Source organism: Kogia breviceps, chromosome 9 (genome assembly GCF_026419965.1).
Source record: "Kogia breviceps isolate mKogBre1 chromosome 9, mKogBre1 haplotype 1, whole genome shotgun sequence".
In the NCBI taxonomy this organism is placed as follows: Eukaryota; Metazoa; Chordata; class Mammalia; order Artiodactyla; family Physeteridae; genus Kogia; species Kogia breviceps.
In genome coordinates, this window is record NC_081318.1 from 102,515,703 (window position 1) to 102,541,485 (window position 25,783).

The following is a 25,783-nucleotide window of genomic DNA, read 5'->3' on the forward strand; positions in this document are numbered from 1 at the left end:
GCTTTCTGCAGAGTTGCATTGCAATGTAGCTCTGTAAAAAAAAAAAAAAAAAAAAAAAAAAAAAAAAAAAAAAAATCTATGAAACTGGCTCACTGGTGCTGGTCTTAAAACATTACCTCCAGGTTGTTGAAAGAAAGCTTGGATCCTTACATTGAATTTCTAAGAGGACAAAAATTAGCAGGGAGCTATTCTTAAGCTCACGAGTAAGTTTTGCAAAACTTCCTAGATTTGCTTGCATCTCCCCACTCCAGCTTGCCTACAATTCAAGACGACCAGCCCAGGATATAAGACACCTAGCAAAGCCCCCAGAGTATGACCCAACATCAGTCTTTCTGGGAAAACCCTCTAGTTTGCAAGGGCGGGGGGGGGGGGGGGGGGGGGGGGCGGGGGGGGGGAAACAATCGCAACACTCCTGATTGGCTTGTCAACTGTTCTCAGAAGACTGAAACGACAGCTTGGATGAGAACAGGATGTGCTCGGGGGCCTGTCACTGCCTTTGCAGTTTGGTCAACACCAAACTGTTCACTTGTGCCTCGGAGGCATCTTTGTCTTTCACAGCCTCCAGATGACACTCCAAGAGTAAAAGAAATGTGAGCAGGTAAATCCATTAAATATGTAAAATACACCTCTTCCCTTCCCCTCGCTTAGAAAACGTATTTCTAAAGGGTGCGGAAAGTCACCCAATATAAAGACAGACAGGTAGAAGAAACATCTTCCATGCCCCCCCCTTTTTTTTTAGCACATAAGAAGGCAAGTGGGCTCAGCACATCAGCTTTCCACAGAAGACAAATGCCAGCCAATTAAAAATTCAGTTTCTTTTCTTTAAACTAATTCCTCAGGTTTTGCTAATTAGCAACTAATAGTTCTGTCATCTGAGCTGGGAAACATAAGGAAGAATACCAGCGGTATGTTTTCAATCAAAGCATTTACATGGAGGAATGAATCATATTTTCCAGGAGGAATTACTGCTTGGGAGCAGTTGGGGGCAAAAGGAAAGCAGTCTTCACACAACTATAAAACTGTAAAAGAGACCTGAAATTTTAGAAAAGGCGGCATCTTTCTAAACCCTCCCCGCCTTTAACAAAACCAGCAGGGGATCTGTATGACATGACTGGTGATTCCAAGAAACTCCCCACCAAGACCCCTGCAGGGACCGTTAAAAAACTGGACTCCGCACAGTGAGACAGAAGACAAAACGCAACACATGTTTTCTGTAATGGGGAAGAGAATAAAAGTTAAGTGTCGGCCAGGGTACAGGAATGCTTTAACTATTATGTCACCTGCCTTGTACGTTTATAAAAGAAGAAATGCACAGTGGTTAAGTGAAGGCGGGGTGGGGGGGGGGGTGATGGTGGTTTGAAATCTCTGGCTACAGATGAAGCAGGAGCAGAATAAAACTGCTGAGAAATCTTTGGGCCGGAGATGGGGATCCTTATCCTGACTCCAGGACAAGGAGGTCAGATTCCCCAAATCGGGCCCCTCCCGCGCTCTCCCCAATTATAAAGCGCTAGTGATCCTGCAGCAGCCAGCCTGTCAGCACCACCCCAGGTCTGAGCCGTGCAGCTTGAACATCAACTTTCCTGCCTTGACATACACCCCATCCACAGCTACCCTTGGCGAGACAAACCCTCCAATCCCCCGGTGAGGATTTTATTCCAAACATATGTTGCAAATGTTTGAAGTGCCCGCTATCCTGGGGTTTTCTTTTTCTTTTTTTTTTTTTAAGTGAAACCCACAAAACCGAAAATACTTTGAATCCCGCCCTAAGTGCAATTTGTGAAGATGCAACATTGCCTACCCAAGTATAACAGAGTCTTGTGCAATAAAAATTTTACAGATGTCCTTCTGAGGGGAAAAGCGATTTGCCCTTTTCCGGTCTTACAGGAAGCCTGCCCACACGTCAGAAATACAAAGTTAGTATATATAGAAGCACAAATTAGGCATCTTGGAACGTCTGCATTTTCCAACCACAGAGAAACGCAGGAATTGCTGTGAGAGTTCACATGCTCAGATACACTGGATTAGAGGAGTCTCTCCCCTCCGACCGTCTGGTGGGGCTGGCGGACGACTCAGAGGAAAAGGGAATGGCCTGAAAAGATGCTCTGAACCGTCAGCTACCGAAGGTCTGCAATGAACTTATGTTCTTGACAAGGCTGCCGACTGAGACAAGGTAAAGAAACGTGGCCAAAGTTTTACGTCTCATTTTAAAACGAGGGTACTTTTCTCACACACAGTAAAAGATTCTTAGAAGATGTGTCAGTTTCAGCTTCCCATCGGTCGTTTATCTGGATAATTAAATCCACGTGAGGTGGATAAATATTATTACAAGGTACCTTAGAAAAATGTTCATTATACCGGTAGAAGATTAAATAATCCAACAGGGTTCTAGAAGAAATAAAGTCATATCCTACTGACCCCTTGAGGCTTAGTTTTGGGACATCTTTAAATTATTTACCATGAACACCTAACCCTATACTTTAAATTTTTCCACATGTATTAAGTCTGTGCTTGTTACATAAAACACATTCTGCTAGGAATTGAAAAGGTTAAAGCTCCAACTCACGTAAAAGCTTTAAAATTTCTCTACTCCCCAAACAGGAAAAAAAATGATAGTCTGTCCGCTAAGGTTCATGGAGAAAGGATTCTGTTCAGAGGGCCACGGCACCCCTTGCTAACCGCACACCCTTTCCGTAAGGGTTACAACTCACTCCATCTGTAATCTGTATTTATAGAAGATGCTGACCTCAGGGAGAGAGAAAAGCAGGTCTGGCAGAGAAAAGCCAGTCTGCACTGAACCGAACACAACTGCAACTCTGATAAAAAAAAAAAAAAAAAACACGTCGGTTTGGAGAGTGAATGCATCACGTACAGATGGTGGTGAGGACGTGGATGATGATGATGATGGTGAAGAAGGAACGGAAGCAAGAGCAAGAAGGAGGAACAGGAGAAGGAAGATGAGGCAGAGGAGAAACAGCTACCGTAATGATCCCAATGCATTCGCCATGAGCCCGAGATTGTATTCAATAGTTTATTGGCAATGTCTCGCTTAATTGTCACATGGACGCCATGGGACTGGGGTGGGGGGGGTCTGTACATCACTCCCAGTCAACAGTTAGGAAGGGAGCCTTAGAGGGACCTGAGAGCACAAGCCTACTTGGCAACAGTCACACGGCCAGTAGGTGGCAAGGCTGGAACTTGAGTGCCCTGGTTGCTGAGCTATAATCCCGAGGCCTCCCCATCCATACGACGTATGTAACGATAGCATTTATTCATGTCCAACTGGGTGAGTACGTGGAGACGGAGGGTCCAAATGGCACTTGCCATTTGGTGACAGACCTACCTTGCTTACAAATTACCACGTGATTTTAACAGTGATTTGAAAATGCGGTGGGAAAAGCTGAAGCATAACCAACCTACGGGTGCGATGTCCCCTAAACAGGTGACAGTGAACAGTTCCCAAGGGCCACCAAGAGTTCTCCAATGCCCCATGCTAGTCCGTACTCCACTGGAGGCCCGGGAGGGGGGGAGGGGTTGCACACATGGGCCACTGAGAGGGGGACGAGAGCCTCAGGTGTGCAGAGATCCCCGACGTCCCTTCAAACGACGGGGAGAGAATTCAACGGGCAAACCATTAGAACAAACGGGCCAAGAGCAAGCTGCAAGTTGGACGGCACACACAGAAAGTTAGCAGTCATCTGCCTACTTCGGGCAGCTGTCCTGACCAATTAACTACCTCACCCATTAGTGGGCATCTGGAATCGAAAACACAACACAAATATGAGATGGGGAAAGTTGGAAAGTTGTGTTCCCCTCAAGGGGCAAAAACAAGGCAGGGAACGTGTGGCGGATAATCGGGACTCGACCCTTTTTCAAAAGTAAGCAAGCGTACTGTCCGGGAATATTAATATAGGTCGAGAGTACGTACAGTGCCTCCGGTTTTCTGCATGGATGAGATCTAATGCAGAGCCATCCACAAAGATACAATGTAGAAAACTCGGGAATGTGCTGCGAGAAACACCGTACCCACACTGCTGTAAACTCTCGTTTCGAAAATAAAGGAGAAATAAAATAAAATGAAAGAGACCTCTAACGAGGGAAGGAAAGGAACATACACACTACACTTCCTCCTTATTTCTGTATCTGTAAAAGGAACAACTGTAGCCACAGGGCTGAGAAGCACTTTTTAAACAGAGAAGTTGTAGCCTTTTTTAAAAGCTAACAAGAAGCCATCAAACCTTTCCCTCCATGCCTCTGACCACTTAAAAAAAAAAAAATCTCCCTCCACCGAAGAAAATAATGTATCTTCCATCTTGACCAACAATCTACTCTCGTTGCGGGGAGGAAGAAGCAGCATTTACCGAGACTTAAGGTTGTGCGAAGCTCTTTGATCTGCACCCTGATGAGCGAACATTTCCCTCTGCTTCAAGCCAACTAATGAAGGGATGAAATTAGCTTTTATCCCGGGCAATTTCTTGAGCCAAAAAACATGCACTAATCAGCTGTCCTCACTCATCAGTCATCTAGCTAATGACCTTTTGCCTTAAAACACTAAAATTTCTGAACGATGTGGAAAAAAGGGAAACATAAACCAGTCCCCCCCTCCCTGGAGCGCCATGGATTATCTGGAGTCGGAGCCGGGAAGGTTAAACAGCAGGTCTGTATCCTGGCAAGGTGATAAATCTGTAATCAAGAGCTGCAAGCCTGGGCATCTCAATATGAACTTCATTACTCCACCACCGAATTACATTTTTTTAACTAGAACCAGGCCAGAAATAAACTGAACCCTTATATATTTTCCTTTATGTTCTGCCTTGGGAGAAAACCGTTGTATAGGTGTGTTTGGAGCCCTAATTAACTTCTTAAACTTTCTGAGTGATGGAAAAGGAGCTTTCCAGAGGTCTTCTGGTCTGCTGATTCCAGAAGAAAGTAGAACGCATAGAAAAATCTTCCATAGGAAGGAATTCGGCCTTGGTTGGTTAGAAGAGGTTTGTTCCTTCTCAACAATGAAGTAAAACAAACAAACAAACACAAATCACTGAAAAGGGGAATGGCTGCCGTTAAAGACATCTGCTAATGCCTCCCACTTCAATAACTGCCCCCCTCTACCAGTTTTCCTCTAGCAGCATCTACTTGGGTGGAGCAAATCTGGTTCTAGTTCCCGGGAAAGGTCCATGTGGATTAGCTACAGATGGACACCTTCCTGACGGCGGCCCTCCAACCCCCTCCGGGGCCTGAGCTGCTTAGGGATGCGAGGAAATGGCTTTCCCTAAAAAGAAGAACGGAGAGGATGTGGGAGAAGTAAGAAGTAAAGCAGACAGTAAATTAAACGTTTGTATAAATTCCATTTGTATAAATTAATACATGCCAAATACCTCGTTAATTAAGCTCATGCACACACGTGCCCACGCACGCCCACACACGCAGAGCCTGCCGTGGCTCCTACAGCAAGTGCCACGGGGAGGGGACCACTTACGGTAGTGAGGCTCCATGTAGCCGTTCCTGGGGTCCATGGCAAACACAGCCCCGCGGTAGGGGACGGAGGGCTCGGCCAGGTGGGGCAGGGACCCATGGATCTCCTTCTTGATCAGCGAGGCCCTCTCGTCACTGGATGTCGAAGGTTCCTCACTGATCTTGCCAAGCCCCGGGACGCTCTGTGGCTGCATAGTGACTGCGTTTCTTCTCTCTCTGTGATAGGTCTGTCCAGGACTTTCATCCTCTGAAGAAGGAAGGGAAATGGAAACTCTGTGAGCACTTTGAACAGCCATCAACTAGGGTTCCCTCTCCATCCCTCTCCCCGCCGCCAAAGAAGCCGATTTCTCATTCTTGGCAACTTTGAAAGCTACACCGCGACGGGACAGTCTCGAGCCAAAACTGCTGATGAATGAGGGTCCAAGATAAGAATCGAAGGAGGAAGGGGAGCAGGAAATGAACCTATTCACTTGAGAGGTAGGGGGTCAGCAAATTCTCATCCCTGGTTTCCAGCCGGATCTGCCAGGGAGGCTCAGCGGGGACTCTCCAGTATCCCCGGGGGTCCCACATGGAACTGAAAGATTCGCCAGCCTAAGGCTATGGATGTCCAGTTTCCCCTGATCTGAGGAAGCCAGGCCTCCGAGTGATCTAGGAAGCCAGGGACCTCTGTTCCTCAGAAAAGGACCTGTTAGAAAGCGATCCCGAAGTTTTTGTGATTTGGGGTTTTTTTTTAAGTCAGGTTTGTGACCCACTGAGAGATTAAACAGAGCCAGACATAGGACAGAAAACCCATTGGTTCCAAGGGATAAAGAGGCCAATCATGGAAACCTACAGTGCCCCTTGCAGGACCCTTCCTGCTTCAGCCCACAGAGCAGAGCTGAGAGCTAAGACGAAAACGGGGTGAGGTTATGGGTGTGGAGGGCATCAGTTACGCCGATCTCCATCCATGCTCTGCTGGGCTCCAGACATCACTTCTAACATGTAAGCAATGGCTTGCTGATATGCCGGATCCCTAATACTTCTCCTTTTCATCTCTAAGAACTTTCCATCTGTCCACTATGATTCTCTGCCAATGTGATTGGATGACCTTTCTATAATAGCAGATCAAAGAGCCGAGGCATAAAATCAAACTGAACTGGCAATCGGAACCCACAACTAGTGGACCAATTCATCTGTTAGAATCATACACACACTCTAAACTGCGCCCACACAAGCTCTGTGTTTAATCCACAGACTGTGCTCTGGCAGATAAGTGCTGATGGAAACCAAGCTGCTGGGACACCTGCTAAGACACCTCATTTGAAAGCTGTTTCCTGTTCCTGATCCTAAAACCAAAAACTATATTTGGGTATAAATAATAATACTGTTGTACTATTTAGATGAGCAGATTTTGAACTCATCTAATCTCAATACACAAACTTCTCTTCAAAGTATCCCAAAAAGCAGGTATGTCTGGCTGAGAGCCTCTAAAAAAACAGAAGAAGTATGCTTTAGCAGTTTCACAGCTCTTTTGACAAATTCAGAAGAATAGCTATAAATGTGAATGAGCGTGAAAATACAAACTAAAGTAACAACTACTGTTTTGTGAGGACTAATAATTTGAACTACCTAAAGCCAGTAGAAACTCTCATTTTTCTGCCTATATTTGGGACTTGAAGAAACAAGCAATGTATTTTTTTATTTTTTATTTTTTTATTTTTTAGCCTAGCAAATGACTTCCAAAACTGAATAGGCAATGAGGTATGTTCCGGACTTTACAGTAATTTGGCTGACTACTGCTGGATAACCGTGAAACATTATTCTAGCGTTATTTTGTGCAGATCCTCACCCCCAAACCTTGTAATGATGGGATAAATTACGAGTTTAATCTATCAAGTAACTACTAAAAAAGAAAATGGTGCAATCCCACATTTTCACCCATTGATCTTTACAAAAGCAATTCCAACCATGCTTTTTGCTAATTTAAAAACAAACTCTTAAAAAAATAAACCCTACCTTCTTATTTTCCCTTCTGACTAATACTTTTATGCCCTAGGCCACTCTCATACTTCATCAGCAGTAAAGTTGCAGGCTATAGAACCAGGGTTTGCAGTGAGGTAAAAGCAGAAGGGTGTCAAAAACACTTCAAAACTCTTAGTCGGTTTTATAAAAATTCCTATAATGCACAAATGACCAAAGTCATATTTTCCACTAATTTGCACACGCACAAATTTCCAATTTCAACCGTATAGCGCTGAGGTGCAATTCTGTAGAATGGGCCTTCATTTGGAAAACCAGAAAGCCCCTGTCAAATGGGGCTGTGGCACATAATTAGCATTCTCTGGGCAAGGTGACTAACCGAGCCCCACTACTAATCTGTACCAGGTTTAAAACAGGATTCCCTTGACTTAATCTTCGTAGAAGAAATTAACTTTTCTTCTCTTAAAACTGCATCCCTATAACAGAGTGAGTTTCTTCCACATGATGCCTTTTCGGATGAGCATCTGAATCCAACTTCAGGAATCAATGACTAATTGGCATCCTCTGATCAAAGCCCTCCCACCTTCTCCCCACCGGTGGGAGAAGGAAGTCGTGGGGCGGGGTAAGTGGAAACGGGGGTGACTTTTTAGCTAAAAATTATTTTCTTCATGAGAGTTAACACAACACGTGTGAATATCCAATTATAACAAGAAATCAGCAAAGTTCAAACGTTTAATACTGAAAAAAAGAATGAATTCCCTTAGTAAAGTACAATGCAGGCCAGAATTTTTTTTCACCCGGAAACTCTCATCTGACTGACGTTTACAAGAGTCAGAGCTCCCAAATTTTCACCTACCCTCCCCCTGCAGACAATTCCAGCCGGCGATCATTTCATGAAGTTCGATCTCGTGTACTGAGTTGATTCTGAGGGGCATTCAGAAGAAAAGTTGACAGTACACATGCCCCAGAATACAAACAGCTAAGAGGCTTGAAAGCATGCACTCTACAGTGGAAAGGAAACTTTCCAAGCAATATTCCTGCCTGCTCTTATAAATTTAGCAACCGCTTTAGCGAGCCAAAAAGACGAGAGCTGTCTAATCTTGCTCAGTTGAGCTGAGTTGTTCAATAAAGTTTGAGAGTCAACGCAGACAAGCTACGCCAGGCCAAATTATTGACAGAAACATACTGTCCACCATGGCAACAGGCAGAAGTCGGCTGCAAAAATGTAAGCAAACAGCCCAGTCCTCCAGAAGCATCTGCCAATGGACTTGAACAGCCAAACACAAGGCGACTGTTCATGCCTCTCTCCGTTCAACAGCTGCAAAGCTCGGGGGTCACACTGAGACATGCAATTCACTAAAAGCTTCAGGAGAAAATTATTTTCAGAACTGTCATCGGGATCCCACTTGGGACCCCCTTGCCTTCTGTAGATCTGTGCTCCAGTGGAAGTGAGGGAATTCCTACCCCCCTATGGAGAGCTGCCCCCGCACCTCACTTTAGAAACTGTCCCAGCTCTTCCAAAGGCAACCCACATGGCATGGGACACACTTAGTGCCATAAACTCTAAAAACTCAAAAGTGGCTTCGCGGCCAATACTGCTGAGACCGTTTACGGTGAAGGTTTCAAGGAAGTAATCGTGTTGCCTGAAGCAGGACTCAACACACGCGCCTGTGCCTGCTCACAAACTCTGGGACGATTTCTCCTCGCGACGCAGGAAACAAGTGCTCTTTCGCCTCGGACCGGAAAGAACAGTTTCAGAAGATTCTCCGGATAGAGAAGTAAAACCCTACACTGCATGACTAACTAGGAACACCTCCTGTCCCCCTGACCGAACTAGCGGAGGAGGAACTCCCGGAAGGTACACGTGCTCACCTCTGAAACGAACACGGATTTTAAGCTGTCCCCTGAAATCCCGTTTTAAGAGCATCACTACTCTCTTCCCCCAAGACACAGGAGAGACACAGAGCAAAAGAGAACAAATACTTACAACTCGTCCCAGGCTCTGGCTAGCTACTTTCTGCAAACTTCTCTTGGTGGGCTTTCTCTAGCGGTGCAGACCCTCGAGGAACATTCTCGGTGTCTCCCTGCCCCCCCTCCCTGCGCCTTGGCCCTCTCCCTCTCCCAGGCAGTGCTTGCTCCCATTAGAGGAATTAAAAGGGGTTGGAGCCATGCTAAATTTAACAAGCTCATTAGTATTCTTTCTGAGTGCTTCCGAGTGAACTCTCTCTATTCAAGCTGCTCTCTCCAGCAGAAGGGTCAGGCTGGCTAATCATTAAATCAAACTAATGTCACCCTATCACAATCAGCCCGAGAGAAGGAGGGTTTATTATTTCAGTTTATGCTAAATAAACGGTTTTACAAACGGTCCCCAAGCAAGGTCAACAGCAGCTTCAATTACAAGACAAACTTAACAAGAGTTGCAATAAACCAAGGATCCCGTATTGACTTAAGAACAGGCTCGATGCCACATATGGCCACTAGCAGGGTTGTACAGGAATGCACGCTGGAAAATAAAGGAAGAGGGGGAGCTTCTTTCTATGCCAGAATTTGCCACTGCACAGCGACTGCTCATTCACCTCTCTCCAACCAGCTAGCCGCTCAGCTCAATTCACTCCACACAAAGGCTGGAGCCCAGACCTCAATGGACCGAGGGAAACACGTTCAGAACTAGGCTCTCTATTGTGACTGAATTTCTTAACATCTTTTCAAAAAGCGGAGAATGCCTTGAGGCTAAAGGAAGAAACAGGCTAATGGTGAATTGGGAATTCAGAGCAAATTTCAGAGCCCTTTCCTCCTAGCTTTTGAGGTTGAAAGCAAGCTCTTTCCTTTCAAGTTTCAAAGTCCTTTTTCCTCCTGCAGTGTCACAGAAGGATTTGAAAAGAAGGTAATTGTGCTCGCAGTCTCCCTGATCAGAGCTTACGTCCTATTTCTGGTATTTCGGAATACTTCTTGCAATAATAGTGCATATAGCTCAATCCCTTAACCGGCCTGCACTCTGCAATTGCTCATTAAATGAACAATTGCGGGTATAAAATGCCTTTTATGTTCAAGGTCTGGATATAAGATAAGCATTCTAGGACTCTAAATTTGGTTTACTAAGGAAACTCTCCATCATTAAATTACAAAACTGAAGTCAGAATATCAGGTTTTCCAAGAAAAGTGGCACTCAGATTTCAGTGAGCCCAAAAGACAAGGGCGGCTGGGGAGAGGGAGAGAAGCCACAAAATGTTAAGGGGAAAAAAAAAAAAAAAAAAGACTGCATACTCGAAAAAAGATTTCGAGGCGAATGGGATTCGAACAAGAAAATAATATTTCCGTGTTTAATAAGGTCTGCGTTTGTGAAACCTCATCATTTCCAAACTGAACGATATAATCAAGTGGTCTTCAAATGGATTAAAACACAGGGCTGAGGCTCAGTCAACACATAGAGGGCTATTCCTGACCCCTCACCAGCAGACATCGCCCCCTTCCTTAAGAAAATAAATAATCCTTTTCCACTACAGAGCGCTTTATCATTTATATCATCTCACTCGATCCTCACCAGAACCCAAAGTTGCAGCAGGACAAGGTGTTAGGTCCAGTTTCCTAATCAGAAACAGGCAGCCACATCCCTGATGAGTCAGTGATGTAAGAGGAATACCAGCCACGCCTTACTGAGGCCACAAAGTCCTGTTAACAGGAGAAGAGTTCTGCTCCCAGGCAGGTTTGAGGAATGATACCTGGAACTTGTAAGCACTCCCAGCCTCCACCCCCATAACCATCATAAAAGGGAGAAAAAAGTAATTACATTTTGATGCACAGACATTTTCAAACCTCTGATACTCTCCTATTAAGTTTTTATCAACGTAAGTCTACTCCTGGGAAGCACCCAGAGGGTCCCAGTGACAAATCCATAGTGAGACATCCAACCTCAGGGTCTTAGTACCATGAAGCATCTTATCCCCACAGGCATGAAGACACGCACATGCCCTATACAGGCTGCACACACACACACACACACACACACACACACACACACCCTTTCACACTCTGAGGCTCGACCAATGGCATCTGTGTGTTACTGCAGTTTTTAATGTGCTCCCACAAGCCTGGGGCCCCATCCTCCTCTTCTGAGCAAGAAACAGAGCATCATTTTCTGCTTTCCTCCCAGGAAATTGCCTAGCTGTGTTTGGAAAGAGCATTATTTCATGTTTTCCTATGATACATTGGTTGCATCTTGTCAGCTTTTATTTCTGTGGCTATTTACATTCTGATTTTCTTTGAATAAAAACCAATGGAACCCAAGGCCTCGCCTCCCTGTTTCAGAATTCTCTCTAAGACTTTGACCAAAGAGAGATCAGAAATGAAAGAGGAGAGGCTAATAAGTACATTCGTAAGCATTGTAGAATTATGCCAGGAAGTTGGGGGTTGGGGGGAAGTTCCTGTAGTTTTTATAAGCAGAATCTTGCCTCTTTCCATCCTGATTGCAGTGATGCCTAAGCCAGAGGCTACTCCCTAGAATGTCTTAGAGCTTGGCTTCCAAGGGGAGGAGTAAACAATGCCTTCTCTAAGAACATTTCCAATGCCCTTGGGGTCAGACATCGCCCTTGTGAGGCTACACATACATCTCCCATTGACAATGAGTGATGATAGAGGGAGTGGCCCAGATGGGTTGGGGAGAGCTCTCCGCTTTGTCTGCAACCTTTAAACTGACTGCAAGGCCTGCAACACGAGCCGGCTGGGCAGCCGGCTTTGGAGAAATTCAAGTGGCGACCCTCCCCTCAAAGATCATGGGCTCAAGGATTAACGGGTAGCTCTCTCTTCCCACTTTCATCAACCAGGAGATCCCAAGGGGGAAGGAGAGAAAGTACAAAACGCCCTCAATCAGAGTAGTACGAATGCCATAATTGTTTTAACATTTCTAGAGTTCTTTTTGCCAAAGAACAAAACATAGTCCAGACTGAACCATATCCCACCAGCCCTTCACCAGAAACTATTTGCTCCCAAGTGTAGGTTAGAACTGAACCCAAGGCAATTTCTGGCCTCACTCCCTACTACGCAGCTTACAGAGCTCCAAGCGTCTTCAAAAGGGGCTCCTGGGATAGAAAGAGTGGCGAGAAAGCAAGATGAGACTTTAGATAAACCGAAGGGCAAACCTGACATGACTGTCCCAGGGCAGCAAAGAGCAAGCAGCCTCTTGCCTTTTTAAAAAGATCATACAATGAGGGCTCCTTGCCATCTGGAAAATCAGGAGCCAATCACACCATCAGCTTCACGTCTGAGGCGTCACCAGGCATGCCCTGTGGCCTATAGGGTTTCCATTCTCTTTCCTTGTGCCTCTCTCTAAACCCTCACCAGTCAGAGGTCCACACCCCTGCCCACCTCTGGGAGGATGCTTCTCGGTGTTAATGACGGTGTTAATGACGTGAACAGCAAAGAGTCGCTGTGACTTGGTCCAGCATCACCCAGCACAAACCCAACCTTACTAACCAGCTTTCAAATTTCCAGACAGAAGGCACTAGCCAAGCCCCACCTGTACCTGGGAAGGGAAAAAAAAAAAGACCAGAACAGGCCCCTGAGGGTCCCGGCAGGCTCTCCTATAAAACAGAGATCTTCCTTGTTTTCCTTGAGCTCGCGAAGACCCTTCCTTGCATTAAGAATTCTAAAATGTCATGAAGCTTCTTCTATTAGCCTGCTATTAGTTGCTAGCCGCTGCTTACACAGAGTGAGTTAATTAGTGACATCAAAGGCAGTACAATAAATTCTCAGGAGGGCCCCAATTTTTTTCCTTCTGCTAATAGCGCATTTATGCCTATCTGCGAGTAACAGTTTCAGGAACATTTAAGTATTAGAGATTTCTTTGAGAACTTAGTTTAAGTGTTTTATAAGCAAAGAATGAAGAGTCCCTCTTCCTTGCTTTACCTACAGACCTGAGCAGTTAACTTTCCATAATGACATCTGCAACCCACAGTCATAACAGAAATAGTGAAATGTCTGTTCACAAGCCTAGAGGGTCCAGGCTGCTGCCGCCAGCTGCATCCTCCAATGGGACCAAGCCTGTCGATCGCCCTGGAGATCTACCCCAGCTCCTGTCCAGCAGGAGGACACAGAGCCTGCTCTTCCTTTATTTTATTTTTTATTTTTGGCCGCACCAGGCGGCTTGCGGGATCTTAGTTCCCCTACCAGGGATCGAACCCGTGCCCCCTGAAGCGGAAGCGCGGAGTCCTAACCACTGGACCTCCAGGGAATTCCTGCTCGTCTTTTAAAGGTAGGCAGGAAAAAAATCTCTGTATGTGACAGCTTCTTCTGGCCGCACTTTTGAATGGTGGTTCCCAGGCTCGCGCCCACCCTGTCCCCGTCCCTAACATCAAAGTCCCATTTCCTAACTTTTCCACCATTTTTTAAATTGCAGGGGTGAACACAAATTTAACTGGCTTCATCTGGTGTTTATGTTGCCTGGTTTTTGTTTTTAGAAGGCAGGGTAGGGGCTTCCCTGGTGGCGCAGTGGTTGAGAGTCCGCCTGCCGATGCAGGGGACGCGGGTTCGTGCCCCGGTCCGCGAAGATCCCACGTGCCGCCGAGCGGCTGGGCCCGTGAGCCGTGGCCGCTGAGCCTGCGCTGCGCAACGCGAGAGGCCACAGCAGTGAGACGCCCGCATACCGCAAAAAAAAAAAAAAAAAAAAGAAGGCGGGGTAATACGAAAACCTGAGCGTATGGTGGTATTATATTTTTAATAACATTTTAAAGGCCATGCTTACTCCATGGGAGGAATCAGACCCTCCAGAGAGTGCATTTAAATATCAAGCGAATATTATTACTGTACTGAAAGGAGCTGGAGGCTCCACCCGCGCTGGGACAGGATTAGGGATGGTGCCAGGGCACTTGCCTCTGCTGACCCAGCCTCCGGGCAAGGCCAGGGGCTGCCCAGGTCAGGTTTCTAACCACAGAAGCTCCCTCTAGCCACTGCTCACTTTGACCTTAGTTTTGAAATGTGCATTCGAGAAATCCAAATGAAAATACCACGTTTTGATTCTTCACGCTTTTACTGGAGAGGTCAGCCTACTTCCAGCTACTTAGCCACAAAGGTCTGCAACTTTGGGAAACACTTTCCAGGAATGGCTCAGATACTATGAGTAAAACAGGAACGGTCACAAAACCTACTCTCCCCCGAAGTCCATGTTCATGGATGGTCACAGCCAAGACAGGACGCTTTGGGACCCCCGCTGCTCTCCCCTCCTCTGACCAACTGGACGGGGCACACACCAATCACCCACTCTCCTCTGCATGAGACTAGAAACCAGGACACAGTCAGATCTTTCTTCTGCCCTTTTGCTAGCTTTCCAGACACATTCAGGAGAACTTAATGTCCCAACACCAGGGGAATGCATTTTTATATTCAAGAAGTCCCAATAAAAGTGATTAAGGAAACAAAAGACCAAATTCATCTACATTCCCAAAATACAAGTAATTTTAGTCTCACTCATTCTTCGGACCAACTCAAATCCATTAATCATGTACCGGTGAAATACAGCTAACATTTGCTTACTATGACATAGGGAGGGCTTCACCTGTCTTGTTTACTCTTCACTGTATCCTGATCAGAAAGACATTGTCATTCTTATTGCTCGTTTGCCGGATAAGAATTTATGGAACAGGGAAGCTGGGGTACTTACCCAGGTTACACAGCCGGTTCATAGAGCCCGGAGCCCAGGCAGTCAGACTCTAAAGCTCCCACTTGAAGATCTGGCTGTTACAGGACCTCTCTACTCAGCGTCAAGAAATATAAAATAAATTTGAATTTGAATTCTGATCAATGCCCTAGCATACGTCTGCGAACTTCTCAACCATCCAACTCTGCTGCAGCATAAAAACCGCCACAGACAAGATATAAACCAGTGAGCATGGCTGTGTCCCACTACTTTAGTTACAGACACTGAAGTCTGAATTTCATGTAATTTTCACATCACATTTAAAAATGTGAAGAGCCATTCTTTGCTCGTAGGCTGTACAGAAACAGGTAGCAGACTGGATTCTGCTACACTGGAGACTAACCACTACCCTAAAGGAACTTACACACCTTTGCTAATAAAGCTTGTACCCCAAAACAATGAGGAATATTACAGTAAAATTGCAAAAGCAATAATATTGAGTGTTAGGGAGGATACAAAGGGATAGTCACTTTCTCACACTATTAAAATATTTCCATAATCGGCTGTATCAAATGATCTCACTTCCAGGATGTATCTTAAGGGAAAAAAATTAAAAGACAATGTATATTCAAGGATATTCATCACAGTGTTATTTACAGTAGGGAAAACTCAGTAACAAAATTAAGGTCCATCCTATCTTAGGATAGGATGGAATATTATATCATTAAATACACTGCAATCAAGGATTTTAATGAATATAGGAAAGGATTTTACTGAATGCCAAGTACGTGCCAATCCTATGAGGTAAATACTCTTGTGCTTCTCATTATACAGATACAAAAACTGAGGCATATTTAGCCAAGAAAACACAGCTAGAAAGAGGCAGAGCCTGAACTGGAATTCAGAGTCCACTCACCCACTAGACTACCATGCCTCCAAATTTTTTAAAGGAAGAAGACAAATATATAATTATTTCTATGCAAATTCTTTAAGTTTAAAAAACGCACCAAGAGCATGAAAATATTTCTATGGATTATTTTTCCTTTATGTTTCTATATTTCCCAACCACTTTAGACTGCAGATATAGCCGATTTCTTTTACTCTTGGTTTTAATTCTGTCCTAAGTATGACCTTCACAATAATTCTCTAGAGAAGTCCAAATTAAGTACACATATATTGAAAAATTATCCCACAAGTTTATCTCCTGTAGTCTTGTTTTAAACTACTTATCCCACCTCTAAAGACTGTAAGTGCCAGCTAGGCTATTTTTACACGCATTAATAACACCTTACAATGATGGGATTTATGGAGAAGTCAATAAATTCATTTATTTAAAATTATGCGACTTTTCAATTATTTTGTATCTATACACGAGTGCCTTCCACACAAGTACCAAAAATGCCCTAACATCACTTCCTGCTAAACTTGGGAACTCAGCTTTCACCAGGGCAGCCCCTGAAAGGTATAAAGGGAAAGTGCATTAGAAATTATCATTAAACCACTGGCTGTTGCTGATATTCCTGAGCTTGTACTAAAAGCCAGGTCGTGTGCCAAGGGCAAAGGCATTAATCCCATTGGTTGCTCAGTCCCATCACCCCAGTTATTCAGGTAAGTACCCTGAGGCTTAATAAGTTTTGAGCACCCCCGCCTCAAGCCATCCTTCAGGTAAGCGCCCGGTCTTCGGGACTTTCTCGTCTATTATCAATGATGAGTAACTCCTGCAAAGCGTCTACTATAAAGTCTCTGAAAGCTGAGCACTGATTTGCTTGTCATTTCCTTATACGCAGGTGAAGATGATCGTCATTGTTAAAATTATTCTACCTCTTTCTATACAAGTTATCAGGAAAGGAGACTTCAGCCTGTAACCAAAGGACCTGTGATCCAGGGTCCCCAGGTTCTGAACAGCTATTTGTACCAAGGAATGTTTACCAAAGTCTTCTGGGGATTGTGTTGCAGACTTAGATGCCAGAAGCCATCTGAGTATTTGGTTTGTGTTCAAGTTAACAATAGTGCCAACAGTTAAAGCTGTATGTAGTTTATGGAAAGGGGCATAAGTCGAATAGTTAAAGAAGCATATGGTTTATAGAAAAGAGGGGAAAACTTGCGCTTGGAAGCAGCTTTGCGTGGATTATTTACCAACAAATGAAAGGCCCGTCATGTGGCCCCAGAGTATACTTCTGCTTCCACAGGCTGGAAGGGAATGCTGAATAAATCAATAAAACCAGGGTCGCAGTGAGCTGAGACCCTCTCCCCCAAGAAAGATGATTATCGAATTATAGCAAATTTCAGAAAGTTTTCTTTTTTTTTTTTTTTTTTAAATCAAGAACAAAACCAGACTCCTTAAAATGCACTATTAGGAATTGTAACCGTTCCTAAAAGTGCCAGAGAGATTTCCATCCATGGAATATTCAAACTAACAAGCATCTTTTCAATTCCTTTTAATGATGGGGTATGCAATAAAAATACAGCAGTGCTTCGTTTAGCCAAAGGAGCTGAAGCACAAAGTACCAAAATAAATAAATAATAAACTTACATGGGCCACTTACCAAAAATAAAATCATTTAATTCAAGCTTTTACAGGAGACACGTGCAGCATTCTGAAAGCAAAAAATTCTCATAACATAAACCTCCACTTAAAAATCACTGCCAGGGGCTGGAGCCAGGGCAGGGTGTTATTTCTTTTTCAATTTATTTTTTTAACGTTTGGATATTAATGACATCAACTGCCGTATCGTATATATAATAAGGCAACATGGTATAATAAAAGGAGTTAGAAAACCTAGGTCTCAGACTTGCCTCTAGCATTCATGGGTGTGTGACCCTGGGTAACTTAAATTATATCAGATTGTCAGTTGCCTCCCTTAACGGGCAGACAATAAAACTTGCCCTGCTTACTTGCCAGGGTTTCCTGGGGTTAAACAAAATAGGAAAAGGATCTTTATAAATTATAGCATTTATGAATGCCGGGTACCAGCACTAATCTCCTCATTATCTGTTTGATAATCATGCAAACCAGGACACTGGGATGCAAGTGCCCTGGGTCAGGAGGTGGATGGCTGAGTTTCCAGGACTGACTCTACTGGTACACTGGTTGAACTTCAGGCAAGTCACAGAATTTCTCTGAGCTGCTCCTTCCCCTTATATAAAATGAGCCATCACCAATCACCAGGCTGGAGGTCTTGGGAGAGAATAATCGCTGTTTCACAACCAGGAAGAGGATCCAAGTTAATGACCTATAATTTAACTGGCCATCTCTTTCACCCACTTTTTTTAATGTATCTTTCAGGCCCATAATCAACATTTACAAAGTATGCCTGCTTGAAGTTTGCATTGAAAATATCCATCTCTTCTCTACTTGGTTTGCTACAATGACTTGAGACACTTGAACCTTCCCAAGAAATACATCTGCCGTTTCTCCATGAATAATACTAAAAATGATCAGGCAAATTCTCTTAGGATGATTGTCGGCAACTTACACCCACTGACTGTTTCTGCGTGGCCTGTGTGCTAAGAATGGACTGAACATTTTCAAATAGCTGAAAAAAGATTCAAAAGAGGAAGAATATTTCATGATGCATGAAGAGTATATGAAATTCAAATTTCAGTGTCCATGAATAAACTTTTACGGGAACCCAGCCAGGCTTCACTCATTTTCGTGTTGTCTATGGCTGCTTTATCCCTATACGAGCAGGGGGCCCAAAGGGCCCGTGCAAATCCTAAAATATTTACTAGCTGGCCCTTTCCAGAAAAAGTGTGCCATCCCCTGACTTGCCCATCTCAGGACCCCCCCATCCGTGAAATGCTGAAGCACACCTGAGAAATTCATACCGAAAATAAGGCAGCACCGTTTCAAAGCAAGAGCACTGATGCTTCCAAACCTTAAGGTGGGTACTAACATCATCCTACTTTACAGATGAAGGAAACGGGCTTAGAGAGATGAACTTCCCCAAAGTCACGGTGAGCTGTGACTTTTTGACTCACTGACTCAGTCAGTGAGCTGGTGATCAAACCAGTTCCCTATCATTCTAAACCTGACAATTTACATGGCGGGGAAAAAGAGGACTGGGGCCTTTCTCGTACACCTTAAGGTAGAAAACATTTTCTGACTTTTCCCTCTCTCTGTGTGTTAAGCACTGGGATAAGTAATGCATTTTAAATTAAAAATCTGAGATGTTTGTGATTAAAGATCGGTTTCCTTATCCAACTTAGGGTGTGTCTGCAGTTGTTTGAGCTTTGTCCTTTTCAGAACAATCACAAACCAAACAAGTACACGTCGGTCAAAAGTGCCACACTCTCCCTGAAAGCTGAAGGTGACAGAGGTCATTTCCCACACATCAAGCTACTTAATGTGCCTTTTTAAAATACAAGGCAACGTGCCCTCTGCTGAGCCAGATATAATCGCTACTGATCTGTTTTTGAAGGCAGGATGGTCCAGACTGGCACGGAGTTTTGCTAATAAGGATGGAGGAGGGACCTGCAAGCATCAAGTCTGGAGATTTCCTGTTCCCACCAAATTGGGAATCTCCCAACCAAAAGGCAAAAGCAAATTCAGGCAGGGTTCCGAGAAAGTGTTGCGGCAACTTGTGTGAGAAACTGCATCCAGGGGGTATAGCGTTGGTTGAGTTGACACAAAGCATGCAAACTGGCCCAGGCCAGCCGTTCTCTACACTGGCTTCATACAGATGCATCCATGTCAAGGTGTCCGTGTGTCCCAGCTAAACAGACCAGTAAAAACGAATGGCTGTTGCCCTCGCAGACGTTACGGCTGTGATTGTTCTAGACTTGGAACAACCTGAGAAGAGAAACACGGGACACAGGGTTGGTGCCGTAGACCAACGGACAGTTAACTCAATGTCAGGAGGAGGCTATTGGAAAGGAAAAGGAACATGTTCAGCTGTTGGGTGTGGGCGTATAGACCAGGCAGACATTCTTGAAGGAGGTTTGGACAAGATCCGGTTTGGGAAGGTCTTTGCTGAGTCTCCTCTAATTCAGACTTTCAAAGAGGCAGGTCAACTTCCCTCTAACCCCTCGGGGATACATTCAACTCAACAGCATAGTATTAACGATGATTCTGAAACTCCAAAACCTTGCGCCTTGGGGTTGGAAGGCACCTGTATGATTTCTTTTGTTGTTTATTTCTTTTTGCACTTTTCTTTCTTCTTTCATTCACATCTTGCTGACACAAGTGGAAATTCCTCTTTCTTGGCAGAAAATCTTTACGTTTCCTGCCAAGCCATTCAGATAAAAATTCTTCCATCTTCTTCTCGTTGTCTGGTCCAGTTCTACTAAAGCTCTCAAGAAGGGCTGCAGGAAACAGCAACCAAAACATATAATCCAGGCACTTTGATTGTCCTGGACAATTTTATGAATTCTATTGGGTCTCTTTAGTCTATTCTATCATGTGTAGGGAAAGGAAGAAAAATCCCAGAATGGTCCAGCCGGCCAATGTAATATCCCCTCCCTATAAAATGAACGCATCTCACAGTTCATTCAACAGAAATGGTAGCAACCACGGCCACTTCAAGCCAGAGGGAAGTGGCCTCCCCTGCACTCTCAAGCAGCCAGCCTCACAGAGCAATGAGTAAAGGAAGCTCCTCTTTATTTATCTTCCTTCCTAAGCATTATTGGCTCTGGACTCCTGGGGAGGCGTGGCCCAGAAGAGGAAGAAGCAAACACTTTTGTATACTTTCAACCTAATCTCCAAAGCTACACCACAAGCCTGTCCAATAACAGCAGTATTCACAAACTATGGATCTGCCGTGCAAACACTGATTCTGTGCGGTACTGACCCCTTTCCATAAAAGTCAGGCCATAGTCTTCCTTGCCAAGGGCTTCATAAGTTACTCGGAATAAAAACCAAGACAGGTGTGTATCTCCACGAACCTGCCTGGCCTTTCATCCTGCTCCCCATCTGCCCCATATGAAAGATTGCTCTTCCAGATCACACCCCTCCCGGTGCCGGCAAGGAATGTTCACCCACCACCGGCTTGCCTCTGTCGTGCGGCTGCCTCTTTCTGCTCAACTTGTCTCCGACGAAGTCTTCATTGGACCCAACACCTCCTCTAGCCAATACACCATCTCTCTTCTGTATACACCAGAACCACCGAGCAATAATCCTAAGCTCTCCTGACCCCGGCATCTCTTTTTCTTGACCTCTGTAGCTTGCACTTGACTCCTGAATTTGTAAGCTTCCCAAGAATGCTCATTTGGCTAATTTAATGGCTTCCTCTCTGCCCTGATGCTTCAACACAAATATCCACCCACTCTTGTCAAGTAACCTTTGTGTACTTGTCTTTTTCTATATTTTAAATTTGAATGTGAATTTATTTACAAAACAGAAAGAGACTCACAGACATAGAAAACAAACTTATGGTTACCCAAGGGGAAAGAAGGGGTGAGGGATACATTAGGAGTTTGGGATTAACAGATACACACCACTATATATAGAACAGATAAACAACAAGGACCTGCTGTACAGTGCAGGCAACTATATTCAACCTCTAGTCATGAGCTATGATGGAAAAGAATCTGAGTCACTTGGCTGTACAAGTGAAACCAACATAGCATTGTAAATCAACTACACTTTAATAAATAAATAAACAAATAAACGAATAAGTAAAGAATAAATTTGAATGGCCCCAAAATGTGAATATCCCAGGCCTTTGTAAATTCGTTTAATGGGTCTATCTGGATTGACTTGAAATTCATTGTGGGGTGAAAAAATCAATGTGTGTGTAAAAATGTAAGTTCTAATTTAATAGCATAAACAGAAAACAATCACTAAAAAAGCCTGTACATACACTTGCACTATAAAGTTTTGAAAGGTGGCATTTTATATGGTTGCATACTTCCATGTTTCAATGCATTTCTTAAGAAATCTAAAAATAGGTTTAGATTTATGCAGTAAAACTCCACATTCTAGGAGCAGTTTTTTTAGTGCAAGAGAAAGCAATAATGAAATGATGAAGGAATTAAAGCTTACTCATAGATTGCAGCTCCTGACAGCTATAGCAAATCAGTTGCACATCTTTGGCTTTAAGCAAAACCCTACTATAGAAACCACCAAAAGTTTTGTTTTTTTTTTTTTTCTTTTTTTTTTTGCGGTATGCGGGCCTCTCACTGTTGTGGCCTCTCCCGTTGCGGAGCACAGGCTCCGGACACACAGGCTCAGCGGCCATGGCTCACGGGCTCAGTTGCTCCGCGGCACGTGGGATCCTCCAGGACCAGGGCACGAACCCGTGTCTCCTGCATTGGCAGGTGGATTCTCAACCACTGCGCCACCAGGGAAGCCCCCCACCAAAAGTTTTGGTAACATACTTCCTTATCCAATGTGAAGTGTCTTGCTATTTGTTCTATTTGAAGGTTTTAAGAAATGAAATAATTTGCAAAAACATCAAGAGTTTCATGGGAGCTAGGAGGATTTTTATTCAATTAGTTTTTAAAATATCCCCCTCATAAATACATATTCCTGAAACCCAAATATGGAATCATTTCTCCACATAAACAATGAAAAGTGAGAAAGCAGAAGTCACAAATTAGCTTAATTTCAATGATCAGGTCATGAAGATATAAATGAGCTGCACAATTTCTCATGTCATTAAATCAAAATACACTGCTGGTGCATGTGGGGTTCTCCTTCCCCACTTGTGCCAGGCTTAGGCCTAGTCTCATTGAAATCTAGTTACTGGTGGTATCAAGTCTTGAACTTCTTTTGTCCTCTGCCAGGCTGATCACAGAAAGCAACACCTAAAAGTCCCCTTAAAAGTGAACAAGTGGGGACTTCCCTGGTGGCTCAATGGTTAAGAATCCGCCTGCCAATGCAGGGGACACAGGTTCGAGCCCTGGTCCGGGGAGATACCACATGCCGCGGAACAACTAAGCCCGTGCGCCACAACTACTGAACCTGTGCTCTAGAGCCCGCGAGCCACAACTACTGAGCCTGCACGCCTAGAGCCTGTGCTCCTCAACAAGAGGAGCCTGCGCAATGAGAAGCCCGCACAGCACAACGAAGAGTAGCCCCCGCTCGCCGCAGCTAGAGAAAAGCCCGCGCGCAGCAACAAAGACCCAACGGAGCCAAAAATAAATAATAAATACATAAATTTATTTTTAAAAAGTGAGCAAGGAGATTCCACAAAATTACTGAGCAGCCTAACGTTCTGAAAAATTCAATCAAAAAAGTAAAACCCAGTCTTGCAAAGAAGCTTCAAACCATAGAAGAAAATACAAAAGCACTGGGAAATGGAAATGTTGCGAACCCTAAAACTGAGTGTATTCAAACTTAATTTTGAAAGTGTAAAAGCAAACTCTTTGGGGATTTCTGAAAACCGAAGCAATGTTAAAAGTCCTGATGTTCCTCACCCCGATGCCTAAAAACCTTCTAGAAACACATGTCACTTCTCTGTTCACAAACCTTCCAGGAAGCTCAGGTGTCTACACAACCAACCCCAAACTTCCGGGCCTGAATAAGGGCTCCGAGTGAAAGGGACCACCTTCAGCCCTCTCCTTCCCCATCCTCTGAGGCTGCTTCCCTCCCCACCCAACACCTACAAGGTATCTCTCACACTATTCTGCAATGGGCTATATACTTGTACATCTCCATTACTAGAATATGAGCTCCTCGAGGGCAGGGGCTGAATCTTGCTAGCTCTGGTACCTCTTCTGGCTGGCACACCACAGGCACTAGAGCATCATTCTGGGGAGGAATAAATAATTGAATGAATAGGGTGGGACTTGCAGTTACTGCAAGTGATGTTGATTCCAGGGCTGGCAGCTCAGCATCTATATGATTAGACTCAAGCCCCAGAGGAAAGGACACTGGGGTGGTCCATGTGGGCCCTGGCAAGGGGACCCCAAGAAACAAGATGCCCAAAGTGAAAACACAGCTCCAAACCAGGGTGGGGTGACAAACGAGGGAGCGAGGGACAGAGGGGAGTCACCTATGGCAGCCTTTTGCCAGGGGCTGGTTCTGATTCTTTTAAGCCCCTGTTAACTGTTGCTAGGTTATCAATGAAGAACATTATCTTGCTATTCATCAATTTAAGGATAGTGTCCTTTAATGACAGATGAAACACTGAGGACACTAAAGCAAGGAGAATGAAAATATGCAAACAGATAAAGGGCAAGAGAAACGGATACAAACTCCCCTACTCCAGACTTGGCTGAGATTTTTCATGCGTTCAGTATTCACCTCATGGGAGTTGCTGTGGAGATGAAAATTTAGCCCATGTAGATGAGAGAAATACAAAGTGATTCGTAGTTTACAGAGATACCCACAACATTGGAAATACAGCAACAAACAGTCTGGCCCACCTTGAGGCAATGAATTGTCACGTTAGATGTGTTTTGGAAAGCACTGATGACCGTTAAATAGATATACATACAATTGATGGATTAAAGACTAACAAAAACAAGTTAAGAATTTAACCTTTTTCTACACATTCAGAGAAAAAGAGAGAGAGCAAGGGAAGGGTAAGGGAAATAAAGGTAACTCTTCCAATTCCTTAAAAGGTAGGGCATTTTTATGTAGCACATGAATTTTTTTTTTTTTTTAATTCTCAGCCTTTCATCTTCACTCTGGTAGGACTGCATTTGCCATAGGCTGATAAGTGAATATGGCAGAACTTCAAAACTCATGTCAGCCAAAGAATCTAGAGAGAAAAAAAATCAGACATAAAGCTGGTAAAAGGCAGCTATAAATTTTTTTAATGCCTTTTATTTAATTCTACCAGAAGATCACACAGCAGTGTGATCTAGACTTGGTACATCTCAACCTCAAGTCACGCACGCACGTGGCCTCCATCCAATTTCCTGTCCCCAAAGATGTGGTTTTCATTTAACTAGTAAACCGAGAGAGGTTGCTTGTAAGACCAATACATTAATAAACTCTTTCCACTTAAGACAATTCGAACCTTCCATTTAGTAGGGTGAGTCAAGGACTGAAGAAGAAAAAAATAACAGGATGGAAAATGTAATTCTTCATGTAGAGATGAGAGCCCAGGCTGAAGCCAACAGTCATTATCCACAATTTATATCAGTACCTTGTTAAGGGAACTTCATTACTCTCATCCTTACTAAAAGGAACAGCAAGAAAAGACAAAACAGAAACACTTGCATTTCAAGTCCATGCTGCTCTATACTTGGCTCAGGAGAGGTAGTTGGAGAGGACAAAAGAAGCATGTGAGCCCATGAAAGTTTGTTAAAATGTCAGCTCCACTCCCAACACCAGGGGTGCCGAAACACATGAACTAGACTATGTATAGCAGTACCATTTGTAACCAAACGTTTGAAACTGCCCGTACCCATCAATGGTAGGAAGGATTTGTCAATTGTGGCATATTCATACAACAGAATAGCATAGAACAAGGTGAATGAACACCCAAAACTACACAACATGTGGATGAATCCTGTAAACATAATGTAGAGCAAAAGAGGAGAAGCCAGATAACCAATTTATAAAGTACAAAAACAGCCACAACTAGTCCATGCCGGTAGAAGTCAGGGATGGGGGCTCAAAGATGCTGGTGACCATCTGTTTCTGGGGCTTGGTGCTGGTTTCACGAATATGTTTGGTTTGTGAAAATCATCGAACGATACGAGCACTTTTCTCCATGCATATTTCCTTCAGGAAAAAGTGCTTAAGTATCAGTTCTAAAAACTTCCAGACAGGTCTTAAATGTCCTCTTCTTCAGATCTGTTTCACGTGCTCCCATTCATAAGTGCTCTTTCTTA

The 25,783-nt window shown here is 44.1% G+C and overlaps 1 protein-coding gene across 1 annotated transcript in view; it reads right to left on the minus strand.

The window, feature by feature from the left end:
* The window catches only part of GLI3 (GLI family zinc finger 3), a 295,745-nt gene that overhangs the window by 194,664 nt on the left and 75,298 nt on the right, over positions 1-25,783 (minus strand). The window contains exon 3 of the mRNA XM_067042882.1: positions 5,474-5,716. Coding sequence (XP_066898983.1) covers positions 5,474-5,716 — 243 coding nt within the window. The remainder of the gene's footprint in view (positions 1-5,473; positions 5,717-25,783) is intronic.